The sequence below is a fragment of the Callithrix jacchus genome, chromosome 2 (genome assembly GCF_049354715.1).
Source record: "Callithrix jacchus isolate 240 chromosome 2, calJac240_pri, whole genome shotgun sequence".
Lineage (NCBI taxonomy): Eukaryota > Metazoa > Chordata > Mammalia > Primates > Cebidae > Callithrix > Callithrix jacchus.
The window spans coordinates 9,411,534-9,437,722 of NC_133503.1; the positions used below are offsets into that span (position 1 = coordinate 9,411,534).

Consider the following 26,189-nt stretch of genomic DNA (forward strand, 5'->3'; position numbering starts at 1 on the left):
TCACACACACACAGTCACACACACACGCACTCACACACACACTCACACACTCACGTACTCACACACACACACACACTCACATACACCTGAACCTAAGTCCCTCCAAACTGAGGAGCAGTGACATAAATTATGTTCACGTCATTCAGTTCATTAAGCAACCTTTAAAACATGATTTGTCCAGGTTCTGTGGGACCGGGTTTATGATGTGATTCTTGGGGACACAGCAGAGTTCGGGGCACCCCCACATCTAGCACAGGGCACAGTGGCCCGGGGTGGGGAAGAGGAACAAAAAATGAATCAATTAAGAAACACTGGCCGGGCGCAGTGGCTCACGCCTGTGATCCCAGCACTTCGGGAGGCCAAAGCAGGCGGATCACCTGAGGTCAAGAGTTCAAGACCAGCCTGACCAACATGGAGAAACCCCGTCTCTACTAAATATACAAAAATTAGCTGGGCGTGGTGGCACAGGCTTGTAGTCCCAGCTACTTGGGAGGCTGAGGCAGGAGAATCAATTGAACCTGGGAGGCGGAGATTGTGGTGAACTGAGATCACACCACTGCACTCTAGTCTGGGCTACAGAGTGAGACTCTGTTCCCTCCCCACACCCCCAAAAAAGAAACACCAAGAGGGAGCTAGGCATAGTGGCTCAAGCCTGTAGTCCCAGCTACTCAGGCCAGGAGTTCAAGACCAGCCTGGCAACATAGATTCCCCATCTCTACAAAAAAATAAAAGTAATAGAAAATAAGAAATAGCCGGGCACAATGGCATACACCAGTAATCACAGTATTTTGGGAGGCCAAGGCAGGCAGATGACTTGAGGCCAGGAGTTCAAAACCAGCCTGGCCAACATGGCGAAATCCTGTCCCTACTAAAAATACAAAAAATTAGCCAGGCATGCTGGTGGGTGCCTGTAATCCCAGCTACTCGGGAGGCTGAGGTAGGAGAATTGCTTGAACCCAGGAGGCAGAGGTTGCAGTGAGCCGAGATTGTGCCATTGTACTCCAGCCTGGGCCACAGAGCAAGACTCTGTCTCAAAAAATAATAGTAGGCCCGGCGCGGTGGCTCAAGCCTGTAATCCCAGCACTTTGGGAGGCAGACGCGGACGGATCATGAGGTCAAGAGATTGAGACCTTCCTAGCAAACATGGTGAAACCCCGTCTCTACTAAAAATACAAAAAAATCAGCTGGGCATGGTGGTGGGCACCTGTAATCCCAGCTACTTGGGAGGCTGAGGCAGGAGAATTGCTTGACCCCCGGAGGCGGAGGTTGCAGGGAGCCGAGATCGAGCCACTGCACTCCAGCCTGGTGCCTGGTGACAGAGCGAGACTCAGTCTCAAATAATAATAATAATAATAAATAAATAAAATAACCAAGAGGGGCCTTAATAATAAATAAATAAAATAACCCGCAATGTTGACATGTCACAAACTGAAATGTGTGATGAACTCAGCCCTCTGCCTCAATGGTTTGCAGGCAGATAAAAAAGTATCCTCTGCTAGGACCTGGTCCCTCCTTAAATATTCCACAGAACATAGCTCCACGGGGTGTTCCTAGGCATTATGCAAAAAAGAAAAATTAACTTCCAAGTTCAAATAAGCTTGAGAAACAGCAACTTTAACGAAGTGAAGGGTACTTGTCTACAAGACTTCTCAGAGCCTTCGATGCGGCAGGGAGCGCCGTGACCACAAAGGAGGGGCTATAAATGAGGTGACCCCACGATTTAACATCCGAACCCGGGTGCTGCTGGGGGTGAGAGGTGCTGTTAATACAGCACCATGCTGGCCGGTGCAGCGGCCCATGTCTGTTATCCCAGCACTCTGGGAGGCTGAGGCGGGAGGATCATTTGAGCTCAGGAGGCACAGAGCGAGACTTTGTCTCTACAAAATAATATAAAAATGAGCAGGGTTGTAGTGGTGTGCACCTGTAGTGCCAGCTACTTGGGAGACTGAGAGAGCTGGAGGCTGTAGTGAGCCATGATCGTGACACTGCACTCCAATCTGAGTGACAGAGTGAGACCCTCGAAGAGGGGAGGGGAGGGGAGCGGAGGGAAGGGGAGGGGAGCGGAGGGGAGGGGAGGGGAGGGGAGGGGAGGGGAGGGGAGGGGAGGGCAGGGCAAAGAGGCATTATACCAATACCACAAGCATCGACCAGGCTGTTTCGGGCAAAGCTCCGTCCTTCTGCCTCGAGTACACACTTCCCTCTTGGGACCATCTAAGGAAACCCTCCTTTCCGTCCACAGCAACTCCACAACCCCTCATCTGCAGCCATCCCAAGGGGCCCACTGCGTCTCTCTCCCTTCCAACCCCACGGGGCTCTGCTCCCCCTTTCGTTTGCACAGCCGAGATCGCGCCGCTGCACTCCAGCCTGGTGCCTGGTGACAGAGCGAGACTCTGTCTCAAATAATAATATAATAATAAATAAATAAAATAACCAAGAGGGGCCTTGCAGGGACCCGCTCCCAGGCTAACTGGGGTGCATGTCTGCACACCCCCAGAATAGGAGCCCCAGGAGGTGGACTCTCACCAATGCCCCTCTCATCCCCTGGACTGAAATGCAGACAGACGGCACAACCTGACTCCCCCTTCCTGGTAGCCCCAGGGAAACATGCATCAATGCCCCGAAATCTCAAATAGCTTTCCCTCCTGAGCCCCCTCTTCTCTCCAGAAGGTGCTCAAAGGCAGAGGTTACGAAGGAAGGAATAGGGTCTCCATAGCTTCCCTCAAGGGAGCCGCTTTCCCCTCCACCAGCCCCGAATTTGGTCCACCCCAAGCTGGTTCCACCCTTCAGTCCATGCCTCCTCCAGGGAGGACCGAGTATATATCCACCAGCCCACCCTGAGCAGGGAGGGGTCCCTCTGAAGCTCACCTCTCTCCTGTGGCCACCCCAGCCCCAGCCTCTGGAGCACTGCGCCTAAAGAAGGGACCTCCTTCCATCAGCCCACACCGTCCTGAATCCCAGGCTTTGCTCAGCACTCTTCCTGAACCAAATGGAACTCCAAACCCCACTTCCGTGCCTCCTCCTCCCAAACCAGGAGAACAGAACCCTTGCCCAGCAGACTCATCTAGGGAACCCAGGGCAAGAGCGGCCCGGATGGCTTACCCTGAAGAGAACAAAGCCAGCTCCCCATGGAGAAGTCCGTGGCCAGGCCACCAGGAGGGCAGGCAGGCAGGTGCTGGCAACCAGGCCCCCGCCCCGTCAGATCGATCCTGGACCACGTCAGGACATTAGGAGGCAGCCCTCCCCCACCGGCCGCCGGCCACAGAAGATCAGGCCTGGCTTCCCTGTCCTGATGCCATTTAAAAGTTTAGGATGTGGTCAGTGAAAAGCCAAGAAGCTGACCTTGAAGGGATGAGCTTGCCCAACATCTCAGACAAGTCACCTAAAGTGGGGACAATCCCGCCTGCTCTCCTGGGGCTGGGGAGGCTCCTGGAAATTTAAGGAAAGGAAAGAAGGACACCATCCTCTGTGGGGGTAGAGGCCCCCCTCAGGCACTTCAGGCTGATGCCAAGGTCTGGAACACACACGGGGTGCAGGGAGATTGTGTTAGTGAGTTAGAACCAAAATGCTGGCCGGGTGCGGTGGCTCACACCTGTTACCCCAGCACTTTGGGAGGCTGAGGCAGGCAGATCACTTGAGGTCAGGAGTTCAAGACCAGCCTGGCCAGCATGGTGAAACCCCGACTCTACTTTTATTTGGGGGGGTGGGACAGAGCTTCCTCTTGTTACCCAGGCTGGAGTACAGTGACACGATCTCAGCTCACCGCAACCACCGCCTCCCGGGTTCAAGAGATTCTCCTGCCTCAGCTTCCCAAGTAGCTGGGATTACAGGCATGTGCCACCATGCCCAGCTAATTTTATATTTTTAGTAGAGAAGGGATTTCTCCATGTTGGTCAGGCTGGTCTCCAACTCCTAACCTCAGGTGATCCACCAGCCTTAGCATCCCAAAGTACTGGGATTACAGGCATAAGCCACCGTGCCCAGCCTCCGACTCTATACTAAAAATAGAAAAATTAGCTGGGCATGGTGGTGCATGCCTGTAGTCCCAGCTACCTGGGAGGCTGAGGCAGGAGAATCGCTGGAACCCGGGAGGCGGAGGTTGCAGTGAGCTGAGATCACACCACTGCACTCCAGCCTGGGCGACAGAGCGAGACTGTCACAAATGAAAACAAAACAAGTTTTGAAGAACTGCCCGACTTTCCTGAAGCAGCCGCACCATTTTACATTCCCACCAGCAACGTAAGACCGTTTCTTGAACCCAGGAGGTGGGGGCTGCAGTGAGCTGAGATCACGCCGCTGCACTCCAGCCTGGGCCACAGAGAGAGACTCCATCTCAAAAACAAAAGCAAGGCCAGGCGCAGCAGCTCACGCCTGTAATCCCAGCACTTTGGGAAGCTGAGGTGGGCGGATCACCTGAGGTCGGGAGTTCAAGACCAGCCTGACCAACACGGAGAAACCCCATCTCTACTCAAAATACAAAAAAAAAATAGCCAGGCGTGGTGGCGCGTGCCTATAATCCCAGCTACTTGGGAGGCTGAGGCAGGAGAATGGCTTGAACCTGGGAGGTGGAGGTGAGGTGAGCGGAGATCGCACCATTGCACTCCAGCCTGGGTGACAAGAGTGTAACATCATCTCAAACAAAAAACAGAAACAAAACACCCTGGGCCCAGCCCTGTGTGTGCCCTGAAGGGGCAGCTGGGGATAGGATACAGGACCTTGCCTCACATTGCCCAGCTCCCCACCTAAGGGTGGGTGACACACACACACACTTGTCCTGAATCTCCTGGATCCGGAGGCAAGGCCACGGGAAAGTTAGGGGACAACTGTGACCAACCTAATGGGAACAGGTAGCTCCTCCTCCCATCCACCTGTCTGGGGCATGAGCTAGCTGTGTGGGGCTGGGACTGGACTCAGTCCCCCAGGCACCCCACCCTGGGGAGGCAGAAGGGGCTCAGTCTAGCGTGAGTCTCAGCTCCTGGCCCTGTAGCCCTGGGCAATGCAGCTGAGATGCCAAGCCTCAGTGTTCTCATCTTTATTTTTATTTTATTTTTTAGATAGAATCTTTCTTTGTTGCCCAGGCTGGAGTACAGTGGCTTGATCTTGGCTCACTGCAATCTCCACCTTCCAGGTTCAAGCCATTCTCCTGCCTCAGCCTCCCAAGTAGCTGGGATTACAGGTGCCTGCCACCATGCCTGGCTAATTTTTGTTATTTTTAGTAGAGGCGAGGTTTCGCCACGTTGGCCAAGCTGGTCTCGAACTCCAGACCTCAAGTGATCTGCCTTCCTTGGCCTAAAGTGCTGGGATTACAGGCGTGAGCCACCACACCCAGCCAATGGTCTCATCTTTAAAATGTAAAGAAGGGGAAGTGGAGGGAGAGAGCTTGACAGTGGCACACAGGTGGCCACTGAGATCATCAGTCCCACGAGTCCTCACCCAGGACCCTTCTCATTGTAGCCCAGCACCCCAACTTTTTTCTTTTTCTCTTTGAGATAGAGCCTCACTCTGTCATCCAGGATGGAGTGCAACGGCGTGATCTCGGCTCACTGCAACCTCCACCTCTTGGGTTTCAGTGATTCTCCTGCCTCAGCCTCCCAAGTAGCTGGAATTACAGGTGTGGGCCCCCACGCCAGCTAATTTTTATATTTTCAGTAGACACAAGAATTCACCATGTTGTCCAGGCTGGTCTTGAGTTCCTGACCTCAAGTGATCTGCCCACCTCTCTCAAAGTGCTGGGATTATAGGCGTGAGCTACTGCCCGGCCCTCAGGGCCTTTGCAGCCTCGTTCCCTTTGCCTGGATGCTTTTCCCTCCAGCTCATCCCTTGAATCCTTGCTCCAGTGTCACCCCTGGAGCCGGGCCATCCCTAACCGCCCTGTCTGCAGCAGCCTCAGGGTTTGCTTGGTTACATGCAGCCGGGTCCCTGACCACGCTGCTCCACCAGGACTTTGTCCCCTGGTGGGTCCCAAACCGCCCTCCTGCCCACCTGCTCTGACCACCTCTCCCGTGTAGCCCTGCGCCACCTCCTAGTGTGAGAGACACCCTCAAAGGTGCCCTCAAATGCTGCTCCCAGTGTGGCACAGCTCTGAGGACACAGGCCCTCCCCTGTCCACTGGGTGGGCAGCAGGGGCACCAGTCCAGGCCCCATCCCTTTTCCAGCTCCTCTGCCGGACGCTGAGCTCATGCTTTGGGAGGCAGCCACAGCCCTGTTCCCAGAGCAGACTCCAGCATGCTCCCCTCCCCGAAAAACACTGCCAACCCCCGGCCTCTGCCAGACCCACATCTCCAACTGCTCACTGCCCAGGGTTCCGGCCTCTGATGGGTGTGGCCGCCTCCAGCCCCTCAGAGAACAGATGCCAGTTGTATGGGTGGGTGAGGGAGCCCAACGGACCAACAGGACTGGGGGGACCGTCCTTCCCTAGCTCTTCCACCTGTCACTCTTCCCAGAGGCTTTTTTCTTGTTTTTCTCTGGAGACCCTGGCACAGGAACAAAAGCGGCCCGGCAGCAGAATCTCTCCCTTTCTCTCTCCCAGGGTTTTGCTGCCTTGGCCAACTCAGTTTTGCTCCAGGCTGGCCGCCCCCTTCCCCAGCCTGGGAGTCTGGTTCTGCCCTGTAAAGGCAGTGGCCAGGGGGGCAACACTGAGAGAGAGCACCACCGAGGCCAGCCACAGCCTCTGCTGCCACCACCGCCAAGGTCAGGCACAAGGTGTGGCTCCCCAGTCAATCAGGCATTCTCAGAGAAACACTTTCTCTCTCCGGGACAGCTTCGCAGGGTTGGGGCCCCAGGCAGTCCGATCACCCAGTCCTCGCCCCCACTCCCAGACCCCCGGGCAGTGTGACCGGGAAGCAAGTGGCGCATCACAGGCCACACTGCAGTCCGTTCCCTCCAGGGAACCATTGAAATGACAGCAGGTGATGACACCAGGAGCACAGGGCGGTGCTTGCCACAGGATGCAATAAGATGAGAAAAAGCAGAACGCACAATGTAGCTGTTTAAACAACTACTTGTGGCCGGGCACAGGGGCTCACACCTGTAATCCCAACACTTTGGGAGGCAGAGGTGGGAGGATTACTTGAGGTCAGGAGTTCAAGACCAGCCTGGCTAACATGCTGAGACCCTATCTCTACTAAAAATACAAAAAATTAGCCAGGCATGGTGGCAGGCTCCTATAATCCCAGCTACTAGGGAGGCTGAAGCATGGGAATCACTTGAACTTGGGAGGCGGAGGTTGTAGCGTGCGAAGATCGCACCACTGCACTCCAGCCTTGGCAAGAGAAGGAGACCCTGTCTCAAATAAACAAACAAACATAGCTAAACATAGAAAAGGTACAGTGAAAATAAGGTTTAAAAGGTAGACTGGGTCAGATGTGGTGGCTGACACCTGTAATCCTAGAATTTTGGGAGGTCAAGGTGGGAGGACTGCTTGAGGCCAGGAGGTGCATCCTGGTCAATATGAAGAGATCCTGTCTCCTGCCTCTTTTTTTTCCAGACGACTCTCACTCTGTTGCCCAGGCTGAACTGCAGTGATGTGATCTTGGCTCACTGCAACCTCTGCCTCTCGGGTAGCTGGGATTACAGGCACCCACCACCACGCCTGGCTAATTTTTGTATTTTTAGTAGAGATGGGGTTTCACTATGTTGCCCAGGCTAGTCTCGAACTCCTGAACTTGGCCTCCCAAAGTGCTGGGATTACAGGTGTGAGCCATCACACCTGACCAAGATCCTATCTCCTTTTTTTTTTTTTTGAGATGGAGTTTCACTCTTGTTACCCAGGTTGGAGTTGCAATGGCGCGATCTCGGCTCACCGCAACCTCTGCCTCCTGGGTTCAGGCAATTCTGCCTCAGCCTCCTGAGTAGCTGGGATTACAGGCACGAGCCGCCATGCCCAGCTAATTTTTTGTATTTTTAGTAGAGACGGGGTTTCACCATGTTGACCAGGATGGTCTCGATCTCTTGACCTCGTGATCCACCCGCCTCGGCCTCCCAAAGTGCTGGGATTACAGGCGTGAGCCACCGTACCTGGCCTTTTTATTTTTTATTTAAAAAAATAATAATAATTGCACTGCAACATGACAATGGCTAAAACTCAGGAATCGCCAGCGTCGGCAATAGGAAGTGTTCAGCTCTGTTAGAATCTTTTGGGACTACAGTGAACAGGGCCCACCGTTAACAGGATCCTGACTATGCTGTACAGTGACTGCGTTAAGTGGTAAGGGGAAGGGGGAAGGTTAGAGGAGAATGGACATTTTTTTCTTTTATCACTTTCAGATTTTCCTGTAATGAGATGATGGATGGGCGAAAGGAAGAGAAATTAGAAATTAATCTTTAATGAGTTTTCTACCTGCAGGCACTTCGGGTTCATTAACTCACTTCATCCCATCAGGGAGATGCTATTATCCCATTTGTGGCTCAGAGAGGTTAGGTCACTCTCCCAGGGTCACACAGCAGGAGCAGGGCTAGGAAGGGCATGAGAGCTGGATCACAGCCAGAACTGGGCCTCTCTAGATCAGGGAGGAACAAAGGGGAAAGTACCCAGAAGGTTCAATAAGACTGCCTCGCTGCACAGCACACCCCAGCCCCAGGGTTGGGCCAGGCCAGTACCCTTCTCCAGCCATTAGGCTACACAGCCCTACTTCTCACTGGACCAAGCTCAGCCCACTGGGTGCATTCGCCCACGCCCTTCCCCCACTGCCTGCAGGTCCTTCCTCCTCCTCTGCTTATTTGCAAATTCCATCCACTGCCCTGCACCTATCTTCAGGTTTCTTCCAGAAAGTCTTCCCTGATTGCCCACTCGTGAGCCCACCTGGGCCTCCCAGAAGCCAGCTGTGAGTGCAGATGTCCTCACTTAGATAGCCACCGCCGCCTCACTGGCATCCCCACCTGGCTCTTAACCCCACAATCCATTCTCTGCACGTGGCCCAGGGGAGCGAACAGGGTGCAGTCACTCCTGTTGGTGTCCTCCAGCTGTTCCCACCATCCTTTCCTTGTTTTCTTTTTGAGTCAGTCTGGTTCAGTCGCCCAGGCTGGAGCGCCGTGGTGGGATCACGGCTCACTGCAGCCTCCACCTCCTGGGCTCAAGTGGATCTCCTACCTCAGGCTCCCGAGCAACTGGGACCACAGGCATGCGCCACCGTGCCAGACTAATTTTTTTTTTTTTTTTTTTTTGTAGAGATGAGGTCTTGCTGTGTAGCCCAGGCTGGTCTCAAACTTCACTGTTCAAGCGATCCTCCCACCTCAGCCTCCCAAAGTGCTGGGATTACGGGCCTGAGTCACCGTGCCTGGCCCCACCACTCTTTTTTCTTTTCCTTTTTTTTTTTGAGATGGAGTCTTGGAATTCCCAGGCTGGAATACAGTGGCACAATCTCAGTCCACTGCAACCTCTGCCTCCCGGGTTCAAGTGATTCTCCTTCCTCAGCCTCCCCAGTGGCTGGGATTACAGACATCCACCACTGCAACCAGCTAATTTTTCTATTTTTAGTAGAAACGGGGTTTCATCCTGTTGGCCAGGCTGGTCTCCTAATTTCAAGCGATCCTCCCGCCTCAGCCTCCCAAAGAGCTGGGATTACAGGCTTGAGTCACTGTGCCCGGCCCCCACCACTCATAAAACAAACCCAAACCCTGTGTCCTTCAGGCCTGCCTCTGCTGGCCTCCCTCACCTCTTTTCACACTCCTCTCCAGCCAGACTTCCCCTCTTTCTCTCTCTTGTTTTTTTAGGGTCTCGTTCTGTCACTCAGGCTGGAGTGCTGTGGTGTGATCATGGCTCACTGCAGCCTCCAACCCCTGGGCTCAAGCAATCCTCCCACCTCAGCCTCTCGAGTACTAGGGACTACAGGCACACACCACATTCCTGGCTAACTTTTAAACTTTTTTTGTAGAAATGGGGTCGCACTATGTTCCCCAGGCAGGTCTGGAACTCCTAGGCTCAAGTGTTCCTCTGGCCTCAGCCTCCCAAAGTGCTGTGCTGGGATTACAGGTGTGAACCACTATGGTGGCTTCTCTTTCTTTTACTTTTTTCTTTTTTTTTTTGAGACGGAGTTTCGCTCTTGTTACCCAGGCTGGAGTGCAATGGCGCGATCTTGGCTCACTGCAACCTCCGCCTCCTGGGTTCAGGCAATTCTCCTGCCTCAGCCTCCCGAGTAGCTGGGATTACAGGCACGCGCCACCGTGCCCAGCTAATTTTTTGTATTTTTAGTAGAGACGGGGTTTCACCATGTTGACCAGGATGGTCTCGATCTCTTGACCTCGTGATCCACCCATCTTGGCCTCCCAAAGCGCTGGGATTACAGGCTTGAGCCACCGTGTCCGGCCTACTTTTTTCTTTTTTTTGAGACAGAGTCTTGTTCTGTTGCCCAGGCTGGAGTACAGTGGCATGATCTCAGCTCACTGCAGTCTCCGCCTCCTGAGTCCAACTGATTCTCATTCCTCGGCCTCCCAAGTAGCTGGGACTACAGACACGTGCCACCACATCCAGCTAATTTTTGTATTTTTAGTATTTTTAAGGTAAAGACAGGTTTTCATCTTGTGGGCCAGGCTGGTCTCGAACTCCTGACCTCAGATAATCCGCCAGCCTTGGCCTCCCAAAGTGCTGGGGATTATAGGCATGAGCCACTGCACCTGGCTTAATTTTTGTATTTTTAGTAGAGATGGCGTTTCACCACATTGGCCAAGCTGGCCTTGAACTCCTTACCCTGAGTGATCCTCCCACCTCGGCCTCCCAAAATGCTGGGATTACAGGTGTGAACTTCCATGCCCAGCTCAATCACAATTTCTTCAACCCCAGAGAATGGGTAAGAAATCCATCATACCGATCTTGGTTTAAAACCCTCCTGCAGCTCTCATTATTAAGAATGAAAATGAAACTCCCTGCACCTCCAAGCGGCCCAGGTCCACGTGCATCACAGCAGACTGCCCCAGCCGCACCCACGTCCCCTCCCTCTTTTGTACCCATGATGCTCCTTTCTGCCTCTGAGCCTTCGCACGTGCTGTTTCCTCTACCTAGAACTCCTTCCCCCTTTTTGAGATCAAGTCTCGCACTGTTCCCCAGGCTGGAGTACAATGTCGCGATCTTGGTTTACTGCAACCTCCGCCTCCCAGGTTTGAGTGATTCTCCTGCCTCAGCCTCCCGAGCAGCTGGGATTACAGGCACGCGCCACCATGCCCAGCTAATTTTTGTATTTTTGTAGAGGAAGGGTTTCACCATGTTGGCCAGGCTGGTCTCGAACTCCTGACCTCAAGTGATCCCGCCGCCTTGGCCTCCCAAAGTGCTGGGATTACAGGCATGAGCCACCGCACCCGGCCCCTATCCTCTTCCACTAGTGAATCTGCTATTCACCCTCCAGACCTCAGGTCCCATGTCCCCTCCCTGGGGAGGCCTCTGGTGACCTCCCAGCGCTGATCAGGCCCCATTACAGGAGCTCATGACACTCAGCGTCCCCCACCAGACTGATCACAGAGCGGCCCATGCTCCTGGGCTCTTCTGGAAGAACGCTCATCCCGTGTAGCCTGTCCCCTCACCCCGCCGATCCTTGTCACCACGTACCTTCCTTGGAGCCAGTGGCTGCTGCTGCCGAGGATGAAGCTGACCCGGTGGACGTCCGGCCCATGGGACTGGAGTGCTTACCCCCACGGCCGGGGGGCTTCAGGCCGCTGGGCTTCTGCATGGCGGTGCCACTGGGCAGGTGGACAAGGGTGAGTGTCGGTCACATCCTCTCTGCCATCTTCACTCACCTGCGGGCAGAGACAGGAGACATTGCATCATCACTTCCCAATGGCCCACAGACCTCAAGGGCCACCGAGCAATACCCGTCCCTCCTGATGTGGGCTGGTAGAGGCCACAGCCGACTGAACCTATCGGCTCACTGCTCCCTTGCCACATGAGCCACATTCCCATTCCCGGGCTCATCATCCCAGCACCGCCCCTCTATCACAGGGGCTGGACAAACACAGAGAGGCTCGTGCCTTCCACCCTTACGTCCTGGTGTGGGGTCATCTGCCTCAACTCCACACCAGGACAGCATCTAGCCACGCCCTCTGCCTGCCTTTCCACCAGGAAGCCTTCGTGTCTGTATTTATTTTTGGTTGCATAAATATATTATAATTGAAACATGTTGTTTCATCTTCTACGCCACAAGCATCCATCAAGCTGTTTGCAACAACCGCTTTTTTGAGATGGAGTTTCGCTCTTGTTGCCAAGGCTGGAGTGCAGTGGCATGATCTCGGCTCATCACAACCTCCACCTCCCAGGTTCAAGCGATTCTCCTGCCTCAGCCTCAAGTTGCTGGGATTACAGGCGTGTACCACCACGCTCAACTAATCTTGTATTTTTAGTAGAAACAGGGTTTCTCCATGTTGATCAGGCTGGTCTCAAACTCCTGACCTCAGGTGATCCACCCACCTTGGCTTCCCTCAAAGTGCTGGGATTATAGGGGTGTGCTGCTGCGCCCAGCCAACCCACTTTTAGACTGGACACAGTGGCCTGTCATCCCAGGAGTCTGGGAGGCTGAGGCTGGAGGGTCACGTGAGCCCAGGAGATCGAGGCTGCAATGAGCTCCAGTGCACTCCAACCTGGGCGACAGAGTGAAACCCTTCCAAAGGGTGAGCTCCATGCTGACTATGGTCATTAAAAGGCCTAAAAGTGGCCAGGCACAGTGGCTCGTGCCTGTAATCCCAGCACTGTGCAAGGCCAAGGTGAATGGATCACTTGAGGTCAGGAGTTCGAGACCAGCCTGGCCAACATGGTGAAACCTCGTGTCTACTAAGAATACAAAAATTAGCCAGGCTGGATAGCACATGCCTGTGGTCCCAGCTACTTGGGAGGCTGAGGCACAAGAACTACTTGAACCCAGGAAGTGCCGGTTGCAGTGAGCCGAGGTCCCACTACTGCACTCCAGCCTGGATGACAGAGTGACACTTTTCCCAAGAAAAAAAAAAGCCCTAAAAGGGCTGGGGGCAGTGACTCACACCTGTAATCCCTACACTTTGAGAGGTCAAGATGGGGGGTCGACTGAGGCCAGGAGTTCGAAACCATCCTTGGTAGCTTAGCAAGACTTTGTCTCTACAGAAAACGAAAACTAAAAAATTAGCTGGGCACGGTGGCTCACACCTGTAATCCCAGCACTTTGGGGGCCGAGGCAGGTGGACAACTTGAGGTCAGGAGTTCGAGACCAGCCTGGCCAACATGGAGAAACCCCATCTCTACCAGAAAAAAGAAAAAGAAAAAGAAAAAAAAGGCCAGGTGAAGTGGCTCACGCCTGTAATCCCAGCACTTTGAGAGGCCAACATGGGTAGATCACCTGAGGTCAGGATTTTGAGACCAGCCTGGCCAATATGGCAGAAACCCCATCTCTACTAAAAATACAAAAATTAGCTGGGTGTGGTGGCGGGCACTTGTAATCCCAGCTACTCAGGAGGCTGAGGCAGCAGAATCACTTGAACCCAGGAGGCAGAGGTTGCAGTGAGCCGAGATTACACCACTGCACGCCAGCCTGGGCAACAGAGTGAGGCTCCATCTCAAAAAGGAAAAAAAGAAGAAAGAAAAAAAAAAGGGCCAAGTGTGGTAGCTCATGTCTGTAATCCCAGCACTTTGTGAAGCCAAGGGAGGAGAATCACTTGAGCCCAGGAGCTCAGGAGTTCAAGATCCACCTGGGCAACACAGTGAGACCCTGTTCTCTATAAATAATAAAAATGAAGTATTTCTTTAAAGGCCTAAAAGCAAAGATACATGATAATCATGGCAAAAAAAAAAAAAAAAGTGTGTGTGATACTTGCTAATACAGTAATCTCAGAAGCAAAAGAAAGCTTTATGTCTTTTTTTAAAATTTATTTATTTTTGAGACGGACTCTCACTCTCTCGCCCAGGCTGGAGTGCAGTGACACCATCTTGGCTCACTGCAACCTCCACCTCCCAGGTTCAAGTGATCCTCCTGCCACAGCCTCCTGAGTAGCTGGAATTACAGGCACCCGTCACAATGCCTGGCTAATTTTCATATTTTTAGTACAGATGGGGTTTTGCCATGTTGGCCAGGCTGGTCTCGAACTCCTGACCTCAAGTGATCCTCCCGCCTTGGCCTCCCAAAGCGCTGGGGCCAGCTTTGTGTCATTATGACAAAGCAGAGAAGAGCTTAGAGGAGCACCAGCGCTTTACAATAGGGACTCTGGTGGGGAGCAAAGCCTCCAGGCAAGATGATACCTGTTTAGGGGATCAGGGGGGCAGCCAGATGGGGCTGGGGGTCAGAGAGGTGGACAAATCCCCCACCCGCAGGTCTCTTCCCCACTATCCCACACTCACAAACTTTCCTGCACCCAGTGTTTCTGGAGGGCTCACCATGAGCCAGATCCCATTCCCACCCCAGAGCTGCCGGCAGGACTCAGCCTCTGTCCTGGGGAGCACCGTCCAAAGGGGAGAGGGAATTCAGAGCACCAGTCAGGGAGGATTCCAGGCAAAAGCATCCTCACATCTGGACCTCGGAAACAGAGGAAATCTCTGGGCAGTAGATGCCCCTGTTTGTCCAGCCGTATCTGCAGTCACACATTTTAAAGAATCCTTTCACCACTCATCTTATTAATATTATTTTTAGAGACAGGGTCTTACTCTGTTGCCCAGACTGGAGTTCAGTGGCGTGATCTTGGCTCAACTGCAATCTCTGCCTCCCAGTTTCAAGCGATTCTCCTGCCTCAGCCTCCTAAGTAGCTGGACTACAGGGGCCCACCACCATGCCTGGCGAATTTTTATATTTTTTGTAGAGATGGGGTTTCACCATGTTGGCCAGGCTGGTCTCCAACTCCTGACCTCAAGTGATCCTCCCACCTCTGCCTCCCACAATTCAGGGATTATGGGCATGAGCCCCTGCACTCAGTCCCTTTTTTTTTTTTTTTTTTTTGAGACAGAGTCTCACTTTGTCACCCACGCTGCAGTGCAGTGGCGTGATCTTGGCTCACTGCAACCTCCATCTCCTGGGTTAAAGCAATTCTCCTGCCTCGGCCTCCAAGTAGCTCAGACTACAGGTGCCTGCCACCAGGCCTGGCTAATTTTTGTATTTTAGTAGAGATCGGGTTTCTGCCATCTTGGCCAGACTGGTCTCAAACTGATGACCTCGAGCAATCCTCCCGCCTCAGCCTCCCCAAGTGCTGGGATTACAGGCATGGGACACTGTTCCTGGCCTTTTTTTTTTTTCCTAAACCTATTTGAGGGACACTGTCATTTGCATTTCCAGAGTTCTGATGAACAGGGAAGCCAATCTACAATGCTCACGGCAGGGATGCGTGATGTGTTCTCAGACATCCCATCAGTCAGCAAGGCTACTACTACCTGTCCTGGCACATCCGGGTGAAGGATCACCTCCTCCCTCGGGCTGGCAGCTACAGGAGCAGCGGAGAGCGAGCTGCCCCCGGGCACACAGCAGTGGAGCCAACATGCACTGGTGAGCCCAGGAGAACACTGGGCAGGTCTGCCAGCCCTGGCCCTCAGGGCCTGGCAAATTCAACATTCCAACGCCCCTGGTGCCCTGGGAATTCTGGGGACCGGGAGTCAATCATGCTGGGGTACAAAGCTGCTCCCTTAGTCCCCAGAACCTGGCCCTCCTAGTGGCTCGTTCACTAAGGGAGCTGGACTGTGGGCTTTGGGCACAGGTGTCTGAGAGCTTGGTTAGGCTGGGTCAGCATTTCCTATGCCAGCAAAGGTAAATCAGGGTGGTCTCTGGTGACAGTAAATGTCCCACCCTGTGGGTGACCAAACAAGCTTCCTGCTTCTGTAGCTCAGCTGGGCCACCTTCTCATCTAGAAATTCCTGATGCAGAGAAAAGAGAGCGTTGCCAGGACTCACGTGAGGTACAAGGAACTCCCTCCCCATCCTGACCCCCCCAGCGCCTCTTCTCTGCCCAAAAATCCTTCCACAGAGAAAACAGCTAAAACTCATATCTAATAACAAACTTCCACTCTTTTCTTGGAGATGGAGTCTCACTCTGTCACTGTGGCGCGATTTCGGCTCACTGCAACCTCTACCTCCCAGGTTCAAGCCAGGAGCTGGGACTACAGGCATGTGCCACCACATCAGCTAATTTTTATATTTTTAGTAGAGATGGAATTTCACCATGTTGGCCAGGCTGGTCTTGAACTCCTGACCTCAAACGATCCACCTGCCTCAGCCTCCCAGCATGCTGGGATTACAGGTGTAAACCACCGCGTCCGCCCCAGACTTGGATTCTTTTCTTTTTCTTTTTTTTTTCTTGAGATGTGGTCTTGCTCTATCACCCAGGCTGGAGTGCAGTGACACGATCACAGCTCACTGCAGCCTCTAACTCCTGGGCTCAAGGATCCTCCTGTCTCAGCCTCCTGAGTAGCTAGGACCACAGGTGCACACTACCGTGCCTGGACAATTGGTTTTCATTTTTTGTAGAGAATGGGTCTAGCTACGTTGCCCAGGCTGGTCTCAAACTCCCGGCTCAAGCAGTCCTCCTGCCTCCACCTCTGAAAATGCTGGGGTTTCAGGTGTGAGCCACGAGGCCCAGCCAGGGCTGGTATTCAGGAATCGTAAGGAACTCTGCAACTCACTAAGAAGACAACGACCCAGTGAAAAATGGGTGAAAGGTCTAAATAAACATTTCACCAGAGAAGATGTCCAAACGGTTCACAGGTGCATGAAAAGATGACTGACACTGTCACTCATGCAGGCAATGCAGATCAAAACCACAAGGGCCACCACTGCCCACCAAGGGGAATGGCTAAACATTTTAAAAGCTGACAGTACCAAGTGCTGATGAGGACACAGAACAACCACATGCCCGTAGTGTTGATGGAAATAAAAAATGCTTGGGAGGCCGGGGCGGGCGGATCATGAGGTCGAGAGATCGAGACCAGCCTGGCCAACATGGTGAAACCCTGTTTCTACCAAAAATACAAAACTTAGCTGGGCGTGGTGACGGGCACCTGTAGTCCCAGCTACTCAGGAGGCTGAGGCAGGGGAATCGCTTGAACCTGGAAGGCGGAGGTTGCACTGAGCTGAGATCACGCCACTGCACTCCAGCCTGGTCAACAGAGCAAGACTATGTCTCAAAAAAAAAAAAAAAAAGTTAAGAAAAAAAGGTACAACCACTTCGGAAAACAGTTAGGCAGTTTCTTAAAAAGTAAAAAATTGGGCCTGGTGTGGTGGCTCACGCCTGTAATGCCAGAACTTTGGGAGGCCAAGGCAGGTGGATCATGAGGTCAGGAAATGGAGACCATCCTGATCAACATGGTGAAACCCTGTCTCTACTAAAATACAAAAAAATTAGCCAGGCATGGTGGCGCACACCTGTAGTCCCAGCTACTCAGGAGGCTGAGGCAGGGGAATCGCTTGAACCTGGGCAGCGGAGGATGCCGTGAGCTGACACTGTGCCACTGCACTATAGCCTGGGTGACAGAGCAAGACTTTGTCTCAAAAAAAAAAAAGTTAAAAATAGTGGCTGGGTGCAGTGACTCACGCCTGTAATCCCAGCACTGTGGGAGGCCGAGGCGGGTGGATAACCTGAGGCCAGGAGTTTGAGGCCAGCCTGGCCAACATGGTGAAACCCTAACTTTACTAAAGATACAAAAATTAGCCAGGCATGGTGGTGGGCACCTGTATTCCCAGCTACTCGGAGGCTGAGGTGGGAGAATCGCTTGAACCTGGGAGGCAAAGGTTACAGTGAGCCAAGATGGAGCCACTGAACTCCAGGCTAGACAACAGAGCAAGACTCTGTCTTTAAAAAAACATTTTTTTAAAGGAGCCTGAGGCAGGCAGATAGCTTGAGCTCAGCAGTTGGAGACCAGCGTGGGCAACGTGGTGAAACTCCATCACTACCAAAAATCGAAAAGCAATTAGCAGGGTGTGGTGGCGCGTGCCTGTACTCCCAGCTACTTGGGAAGCTGAGGCATGAGAACTGCTTGAACCTGGGAGGCAGAGATTGCAGTGAGCCAAGATCGTGCCACTGCACTCCAGCCCGGATGACAAAGTGAGATCCTGTGTCAAAAAAAAACAAAGTTAAAAATATACCTACCACCAGGTGAAGTGGCTCACACCTATAATCCTAGAACTTTGGGAGGCCAAGGCAGGAGGATAACCTGAGGTAGGGAGTTTGAGACCAGCCTGACCAACATGGAGAAACCCCATCTCTACTAAAAAAAAAAAAAAAAAAAAAATACACGGGCGTGGTAGCGTACACCTGTAATCCAAGCTACTGGGGAGGCTGAGGCAGGAGAATCACTTGAACCTGGGAGGCAGAGGCTGTAGTGAGCTGAGGTCATGCCATTACACTTCAGCCTGGGCAACAAGAGCAAAACTCCATCTAAAAAAAAAAAAATATATATATATATATATATATATATACATACACACACCATATAACCCAACCACACAAGAGAAGCAAAAACATATACCCACAGAAAGTTTTTTCAACAAGCGTTCATGCCAGCTTTATTCGTAACAGCCCCGAAGTAAAATGTGCATCACCCAGTGCCTGTACGAACAAAAGCGGGGCAGCTATTTTATTTTATTTTTATTTCTGAGACAGGGTTTCACTCTGTCACCCAGGCTGAGTATAGTGGTGCAATCATGACTCACCGCAGCCACAGAAACCCCTGGGCTTAAGTGATCCTCCCCCCTCAGACTCCGGGGTGGCTGGGACCAAAGGCGTGTGCCACCATGCCCAGCTAATTTTTTTTATTTTTTGCAGAGACGGAGTCTCACCGTGTTGCCCAAGTTGGTCTCCAACTCCTGGACTCAAAGGATCCTCCTGTCTTGGCCTGCCAAAGGGCTGGGATTATGGGAGTGAGACGCCATGACCAGCCTTCATTTTTATTTTAGAACAGAGACAGGTCTCTGGCACCTAGGCTGTTGTGTGGTGGCACGATCACAGCTGACTGCAGCCTCGACCTCCTGGGCTCAAGCGATCCTTCCACGTCAGCCTCCCCAGCAGCTGGGACTACAGGCATGCGCCAGCACGCCTGGCTAAATTTTGTATTTTTTTAATTAATTAATTTATCTATTGACTTTTGTAGAGACAGGGTCTTGCTACATTGGACAAGCTGGTCTTGAATTCCTGGAGTCAAGCAGTTTCTCCACCTCAGCCTCCCAAAGTGCTGGGATTACAGGTGTGAGGCACCATGGCTGACCCAAAGTGCCCCATCTATGTAAGAGAATACTTCTCAGCAATAAGGAACTACATGGATTTTTTTTTTTTTTCTCAGTTGTGGCATATACCTTTGCAAATAGCATTTTGTTTTAAGACTGAGTCTCGCTCTGTCGCCCAGGCTGGAGTGCAATGACGCGATCTCTGCTCACAGCAACCTCCATCTCCCGGGTTCAAGCGAGTCTTCTGCCTCAGTCTCCAGAGTAGCTGGGACCACAGGTGTCCACCACTAATGCCTGGCTAATTTGTGTATTTTTAGCAGAGGCGAGGTTTCACTGTGTTGGCTAGGCTGGTCTCAAACTCCTGGCCTCAGGTGTTCCACTCGCCTCAGCCTCTCAAAGTGCTGGGATTACAGGCGTGAGCCACCACACCCAGCGGGATGAATGTTTAAAACATTTTGCCAAGTAGAAGAAACTAGACAGGAAGGACTCCATATTGCATGAGTCCACTCATATGAAATTTCAAAGCTGTACACACAGAATGCTGATCAGTGGCTGACAGACTGGCTGCTAATGGGCACAGAGAACTCTCTGGGTGGTAGAAATATCCCAGAACTGGGGTGTGGTGATGGGGTTTATACTTGAAGTCATCAAACCGTATACTTCACTAGTTGTAGAGATGGGGTTTCACCATGTTGGCCAGGCTGGTCTTGAACTCCTGATCTCAGGTGATCCACCCACACTGGCCACCCAAAGTGCTCGGATTACAGGCTGGAGCCACTACACCCGGCCCAAACCATACATTTAAGATGGGAGAGGCCAGGCATAGTGGCTCATGCCTATAATCCCAGCACTTTGGGTGGCCAATTGTTGGAGCTCAGGATTTCAAGACCAGCCTGGGAAACATGACGAAAACCTGTCTCTACAAAATAATAAAAAATTTAGCTGGGTATGGTGGTGCGTGTCTGTAGTGCCGGCTACTGGGGAGGCTAAGGTGGGAGGATCACTTCAGCCAGGAAGGTTGAGGCTGCAGTGAGCTGTGGTCACACCAACACACTCCAGCCTGGGTGACAGAGTGAGACCCTGTCTCTAAAAAAGTTAAAAACTGGCCAGGCACAGTGGGTCACAGCTGTAATCCCAGATATTTGGGAGGCCACGGCAGGCTGATCATGAGGTCAGGAGTTCGAGACCAGTCTGGCCAACATAGTGAAACCCTGTCTCTACTAACAATACAAAAAATTAGTCAGGCGTGCTGGCGTACGCCTGTATTCCCAGCTGCTCCAGAGGCTAAGGCAGGAGAATCACGTGAACCCAGGAGGCGGAGGTTGCAGTGAGCCAAGACAGCGCCATTGCACTCCAGCCTGGGCAACAGTGCAAGACTCCATCTCAAAAAAAAAAAAAAATAGGTCACTGTTGAATGGATGAATGAATGATACATACTGACCCAACGAGAAGTCCAGGACACCATTCTCACCTTCTTCGGACCTAGCACTCGGGACTGAGTGGCTCGTGGTGATCAGCCCAGCTGGCCCGACACCACAGCTCATCACACAGCTCACCTAGCCTCCCCACCAGCCACATGCCCTCTGAGGCAAAGGCCAGGCGTGAGAACCCTGTCCCTGGCACTGGAGGCTCCTACAGCTGACTCTGCAGGTCCTTCCCACCCACCTGACACTGTCCCACCTCCCAGAGGCTGCCTGTGCCTTTTCTCCCACCTGCTTCATGTCACCGGTTTGCACTACCTACTGACACTTAGCCTGATGTCACCTCTTCCAGGAAGTCTCCCGGGACCTTCGACCCACAGAGACCTCAGGATCACATGTGGAGCCAAAGAGGAGAGAATATGCTGTTCTTGTCTGTCTTCTTCATGCCCCCTGACAGCTCACAGGCAAATTCAGGCATGGCCATAGTCTCTCTTCTCTGGGAACCCAGCCTGAGCCATGGTGCCTGGCACGGGGCCATGATCTGGAACTCCCAGGAGAGCACACCTACAGCAGCCCAGAGGTCAAGGGCCTTTGGGCCACAAGTCCCCAGAAACACTCCTCCCATAATTGCCCTCCGGCCCTCCCAAACGCCCAGCTTAACACTCACCCAAAGTGCCGTATCTATGTAATAGAATACTTCTCAGCAATAAGGAACTACACCGATGGATTTTTTTCTCAGTTGTGGCATATACCTTCGTGAATAGCATTTTTTTCTAAGGCTGAGTCTCCAGAATGAAGCTACTATCTACCAGGCATGGCACGAATGCGGCCTCAGGAGTCCCCCCACCAGCCCCTGGACAAGGCAGTGGGCATCTGATAGGTGGCACTTTCTGAGTGCAGAGAAGTTCAAGTCGAACACTGCTAAGTGGCTGTCCTGGAATCAGACCCGGGTCTGGCCCTTCCCTACCTCCCATCCTGCCCAGCCCAGTCCTGGAATAACATTTGTGAGCCCCCTGGCCTCTGGGGACAGCGTCCGCCTGCCACAGCTCACAAAGGAAACCAAGGAGCTGGCAGGAGAGGAGAACCAAGGCGGCATTCAGCCAGGCCCGGCCACCCTTGCTGTGGGGGGGAGAAGGGCCCCCTGCCCGAGGAGCACCCGGAAGGGGAGGGGGAGAATGGTGCACAGGAAGTGGGGGAGGCCACCAGCCCTGTGTGACTCAGCTGTGCTGGTGGGACAGAGGAACAGAGAGGGATTCTTGCAAAACCCTGGATCTTGATGATAAATTGGCCTCTGGCCACACTGTGGCTGACGTGGGAGGTGGGGAGGCGTGGCGCAGCCCCAGCCCCAAACCCCAGATCTACCTCGAGTGGCTATGAGCCCTTGGCCCAGAGAGAGCTTCAGTTTCATCACCTGTAAAACGGGCTACACATGTCACCACCTCCTGAGAGTGAGGCGGAGAAGACACCCCAGGAGCGTGCCCAGCTGCCAGGAAGGGGACTGTCACTACTCTCTGGAGGCCCTGGTGCCCAGGACAGACAGGCGAGGGCGGGGTGGCATTGAGACCAACAGGACCCCTTTTGTGCCATCCTCCGCCGCTGTTTCCCAGAGACAGGCCCCGGTGGCATTTCAGGGTTTCCATTTCAGCCGCCCGGGGGTGGCGGGCTGCAGCCTCGGAACTCTCTGCCAATCGGAGCCCCAGCAGAGGGGGACAGGTGCCAAATAGAACAGTGGAAAGCCCATCTCTGTTTGGCGGGCAAGCCTCATCCTGGGGCAAGGGAGGCGGACGCCAGGAAGCGGGCACGCCTGCAGAAACCCCGGACGTGGCTCACTCCGGAGGGGCTGGGCTTGGCAGGGATGCGGCTGCCGGCAGGGTTGGTCACATTCAGCCTTCACCAGAGCCCATTTTCTCCAGGGCCTTCAGGGGACCCCGCAGCTGGGGTGCTCATGGCCACCACTTCCTGAGGTGTAACCCGCAGCCCCCACAATCAGGCCCCAGAGGTGGGTTTAGCACAGTCCCTGCCCATAGACCACAATCCCTAAGGCACCAGGTACAACAGGACCTCTTGGAGGAGGAAGGGCCCGTAACCAGGAGCCCGGGCAGGCAGCACCCTCGGAGCAGAGGGTCTGAAATCCGGCAAGGGAATCTGACCACATTCTGCCACGTGCACCCAACAGCCAAGGATCTGGTGGGGCTGGAAGGCAGGGGGGCAGCCAGAGAGTGTGAGAGACAGGCAGCGTCTCCCAGACGTGCCCCAGCAATCAGGCTGAAGGGATGAGAGCCCACAGAGAGGCTCTAAGCCAGGGGTCCTCCACAATCAGACAAGCACACCAGCAAGATCGCTTCAAGAGCTGAGGGCAACAGTGAGCTGGCAGTGGGGGTGGGACGGGGGGTTGCGATTTGGGGAGAGAGGCCAGCTAGGGGCTGCTGAGATGGAAGTGGACCCCCCAAAATGTGGCCGGGTACAGTGGCTCACACCTGTAATCCCAGCACTTTGGGAGGCTGAGGTGGGAGGACTGCCTGAACTCAGGAGTTCGAGACCAGCCTGGGCAACAAGGTGAAACCCCGTCTCTACTAAAATACAAAAAATTAGCTGGGCGTGGTGGTGTGAGTCTGTAGTCCTAGCTACTCAGGAGGCTGAGGCAGAATTGCAAGAATCCGGGAGGCAGAGGTTGCAGTGAGCTAAGATCGCACCACTGCACTCCAGCCTGGGCAACAGAGCAAGACTCCATCTCAAAAAACAAAAACAAAAAATAGAAAAATTAGCCGGGCATGGTGGCGGGTGCCTGTAATCCCAGCTAATCGGGAGGCTGAGGCAGGAAAATCACTTGAACCTGGGAGGCAGAGGCTGCTGTGAGCTGAGATGGTGCCACCGCGCTCCAGCCTGGGCGACAGAGCGAGACTCCATCTCAAAAATGAACAAACAAACAACAAAACAAGACCTGATCCGGGACAGAGAGAGGATACTGGGAGGAGGCGGAGGGAGTTGGAGGCTGGAGAAGGGAACTCAAAGGAACCAGAGGAAAGGTGAGCAGGGACAGGACCAGCCTTTGTGGGGGAGGCCAGGCTGCTCAGCGCACCAGCTGAGGGACAGAGTCACTGGGCCTCCCCAGGAACAGGAAAAGGCAAACCCACGGTGCCTCATCCGATGGGGAGGGCAAGTCAAAAGGCCTGGCAAGGCTGGGCGCAGTGGCTCATGCCTGGAATCCCAGCACTTTGGAAGGTGGAGGCGGGCGGATCACGAGGTCAGGAGTTTGAGACTAGCCTGGCCAACACAGTGAAACCTCATCTGTACTAAAAATATAAAAAATTAGCTGGGTGTGGTGGCACATGCCTATAATCCCAGCTACTTGAGAGGCTGAGGCAGGAGAATCACTTGAACCTGGGAGGCGGAGGCTGGAGTGAGGTGAGATCACACCACTGCACTCCAGCCCGGGTTACAGTGCGAGACTCCATCTCAAAAAAAAAAAAAAAAAAAAGGCCTGGTGGCAATGCCAAGTGTTAGAGAAGGGGCAGAGCAATGGGTGGGTGGGTGGAGGTGGCAGAGCGCCTGGGCTGAGGGGACATGAGCGTACACTGCAGGGCAGGTGGTTACCCTAGAGGGTCCTCCCTGCGCAATCGGCCCGCCTCCCCTGGACGCACCCACAGGACGAAGGCCACTGTAAGAGCAGGGAGAGGTGGTTTGGTGGGTGGAGGGGCCTGTGGTGGGGCAACTGGGGACTTTATTGATTGCCTGACTGATGGATTGATTGAGACAGGGTTGCCCAGGCTGGAGTGCAGTGGCACAATCACAGCTCACTGCAGCCTCAAACTCCTGGGCTCAAGAGGTCCTCCCTCCTTAGCCTCCAGAGTGGCTGGGACCACAGCTGTATGCCACCATAGCCGGCTCATTTTTGTAGAGACAGGATCTCACTATGTTGCCCAGGCTGGACTTGAACTCCTGGCCTCAAGCCATCCTCTTGCCGCAGCCTCCCAGAGTGCTGGGATCGCAGGCATCAGCCACGGTGCCCAGCCTTTGCTTCTATTTCTAAGGTTTGTTTCCTAGCCTGGCAGGATGCTCACGTGTGTTCAATGCATCCTGTCTATTCCTTTGAATACCTAACAGATTTTTTTTTTTTTTTTCTGAGACAGAGCCTCACTCCGTCACCAGGATGGAGTGCAGTGGCACAGTCTGATCTCCTGACCTTTTGATCCACCTGCCTTGGCCACCCAAAGTGCTGGGATTACAGGTGTGACCACCGCGCCCGGCCCCTAACAGATTTCTTAATCTTTTTTTGTTTTGTTTTGAGAATAAAGAACTACAACAAGGCCAGGCGCGATATCATCACACCTGTACTTCCATCACGTTGGGAGGTAAAGGCAGGCAGATCACCTGGGGCCAGGAGTTCAAGACCACCCTGGCCAACATTGTAAAACCCTGTCTCTACTAAAAATACAAAACTTAGCTGGGCATGGTGGCACACGTCTATAATTCAGCTGCTCAGGTGGCTGAGGCACAAGAATCACTTGAATCTGGGAGGCAGAGGTTGCAGTGAGCTGAGATTGTGCCGCTGCACTCCAGCCTGGGTAAGAAAGTGAGACTCTGTCTCAAGAAAGAAAAAAACAAAAGGAAAGAAAAATCAATAAATAAAATGAAAAACAGTGACTATACCAAGCGTTGGTGAGGATGTAGGACACCCACTAATGGGTATGATGCCCCACTAATGGGGCACAAGGTATAATGCCCCACTGATGGGGCACAACGTATAATGCCCCACTGATGGGGCACAAGGTATAATGCCCCACTGATGGGGCACAAGGTATAATGCCCCACTGATGGGGCACAAGGTATAATGCCCCACTGATGGGGCACAAGGTATAATGCCCCACTGATGGGGCACAAGGTATAATGCCCCACTGATGGGGCACAAGGTATAATGCCCCACTGATGGGGCACAAGGTATAATGCCCCACTGATGGGGCACAAGGTATAATGCCCCACTGATGGGGCACAAGGTATAATGCCCCACTGATGGGGCACAAGGTATAATGCCCCACTAATGGGAGTGTGAGCCAGTCTTAGCACTTTGGAAAACAGTCTGGCATTCCATCCTAAAGTTGAACAGACAAACCCTATGATCCAGCAATTCTGCTTCCAGGCATATCCCCTACAAAATGTGCACAAACATGCACCAAAAGCTATGGACCATTCCAAACGGTCCAACACTGAAAATAACGCATCCATCCATCACCCTCAGAAGAGTCCATGAGGCCAGGCAGGATGGCTCGTGCCCACAATCTCAGGACACTGGGAGGTGAAGGCGGGCGGATCACCTGAGGCCAGCAGTTCAAGACCGTCCTGGCCAACATGGTGAAACCCCATCTCTACCAAAAGTACAAAAATTAGCCTGGTGTGGTGGTGGGCACCTGTAATCTCAGCTACTTGGGAGGATGAGACAGGAGGATTGCTTGAACCCAGGAGGTGGAGGCTGAAATGAGCTGAGATCATGCCATTGCACTCTAGTCTTAGCAACAGAGCAGGACTCTGTCTCCAAAAAAAGGAAAGAAAGAAAAGAAAAGAAAGGCCTGGCACGGCGGCTCATGGCTGTAATCCCAGCACTTTGGGAGGAGGAGGTATTTGGATCAGCTGAGGTCAGGAGTTCAAGATCAGCCTGGCCAACATGGTGAAACCCTATCTCTACCAAAAATACC

At 53.2% G+C, this 26,189-nt stretch overlaps 1 protein-coding gene across 2 annotated transcripts in view; it reads right to left on the bottom strand.

Annotated features, from left to right (window-relative positions):
* Positions 1-26,189, bottom strand: part of CLIP2 (CAP-Gly domain containing linker protein 2) — a 98,925-nt gene that overhangs the window by 61,384 nt on the left and 11,352 nt on the right. For both annotated transcript variants that reach the window (XM_035279731.3, XM_035279721.3), the window contains exon 2: positions 11,534-11,721. In XM_035279731.3, the coding sequence (XP_035135622.2) occupies positions 11,534-11,654 (121 nt within the window). In that variant the 5' untranslated portion in view covers positions 11,655-11,721. The remainder of the gene's footprint in view (positions 1-11,533; positions 11,722-26,189) is intronic.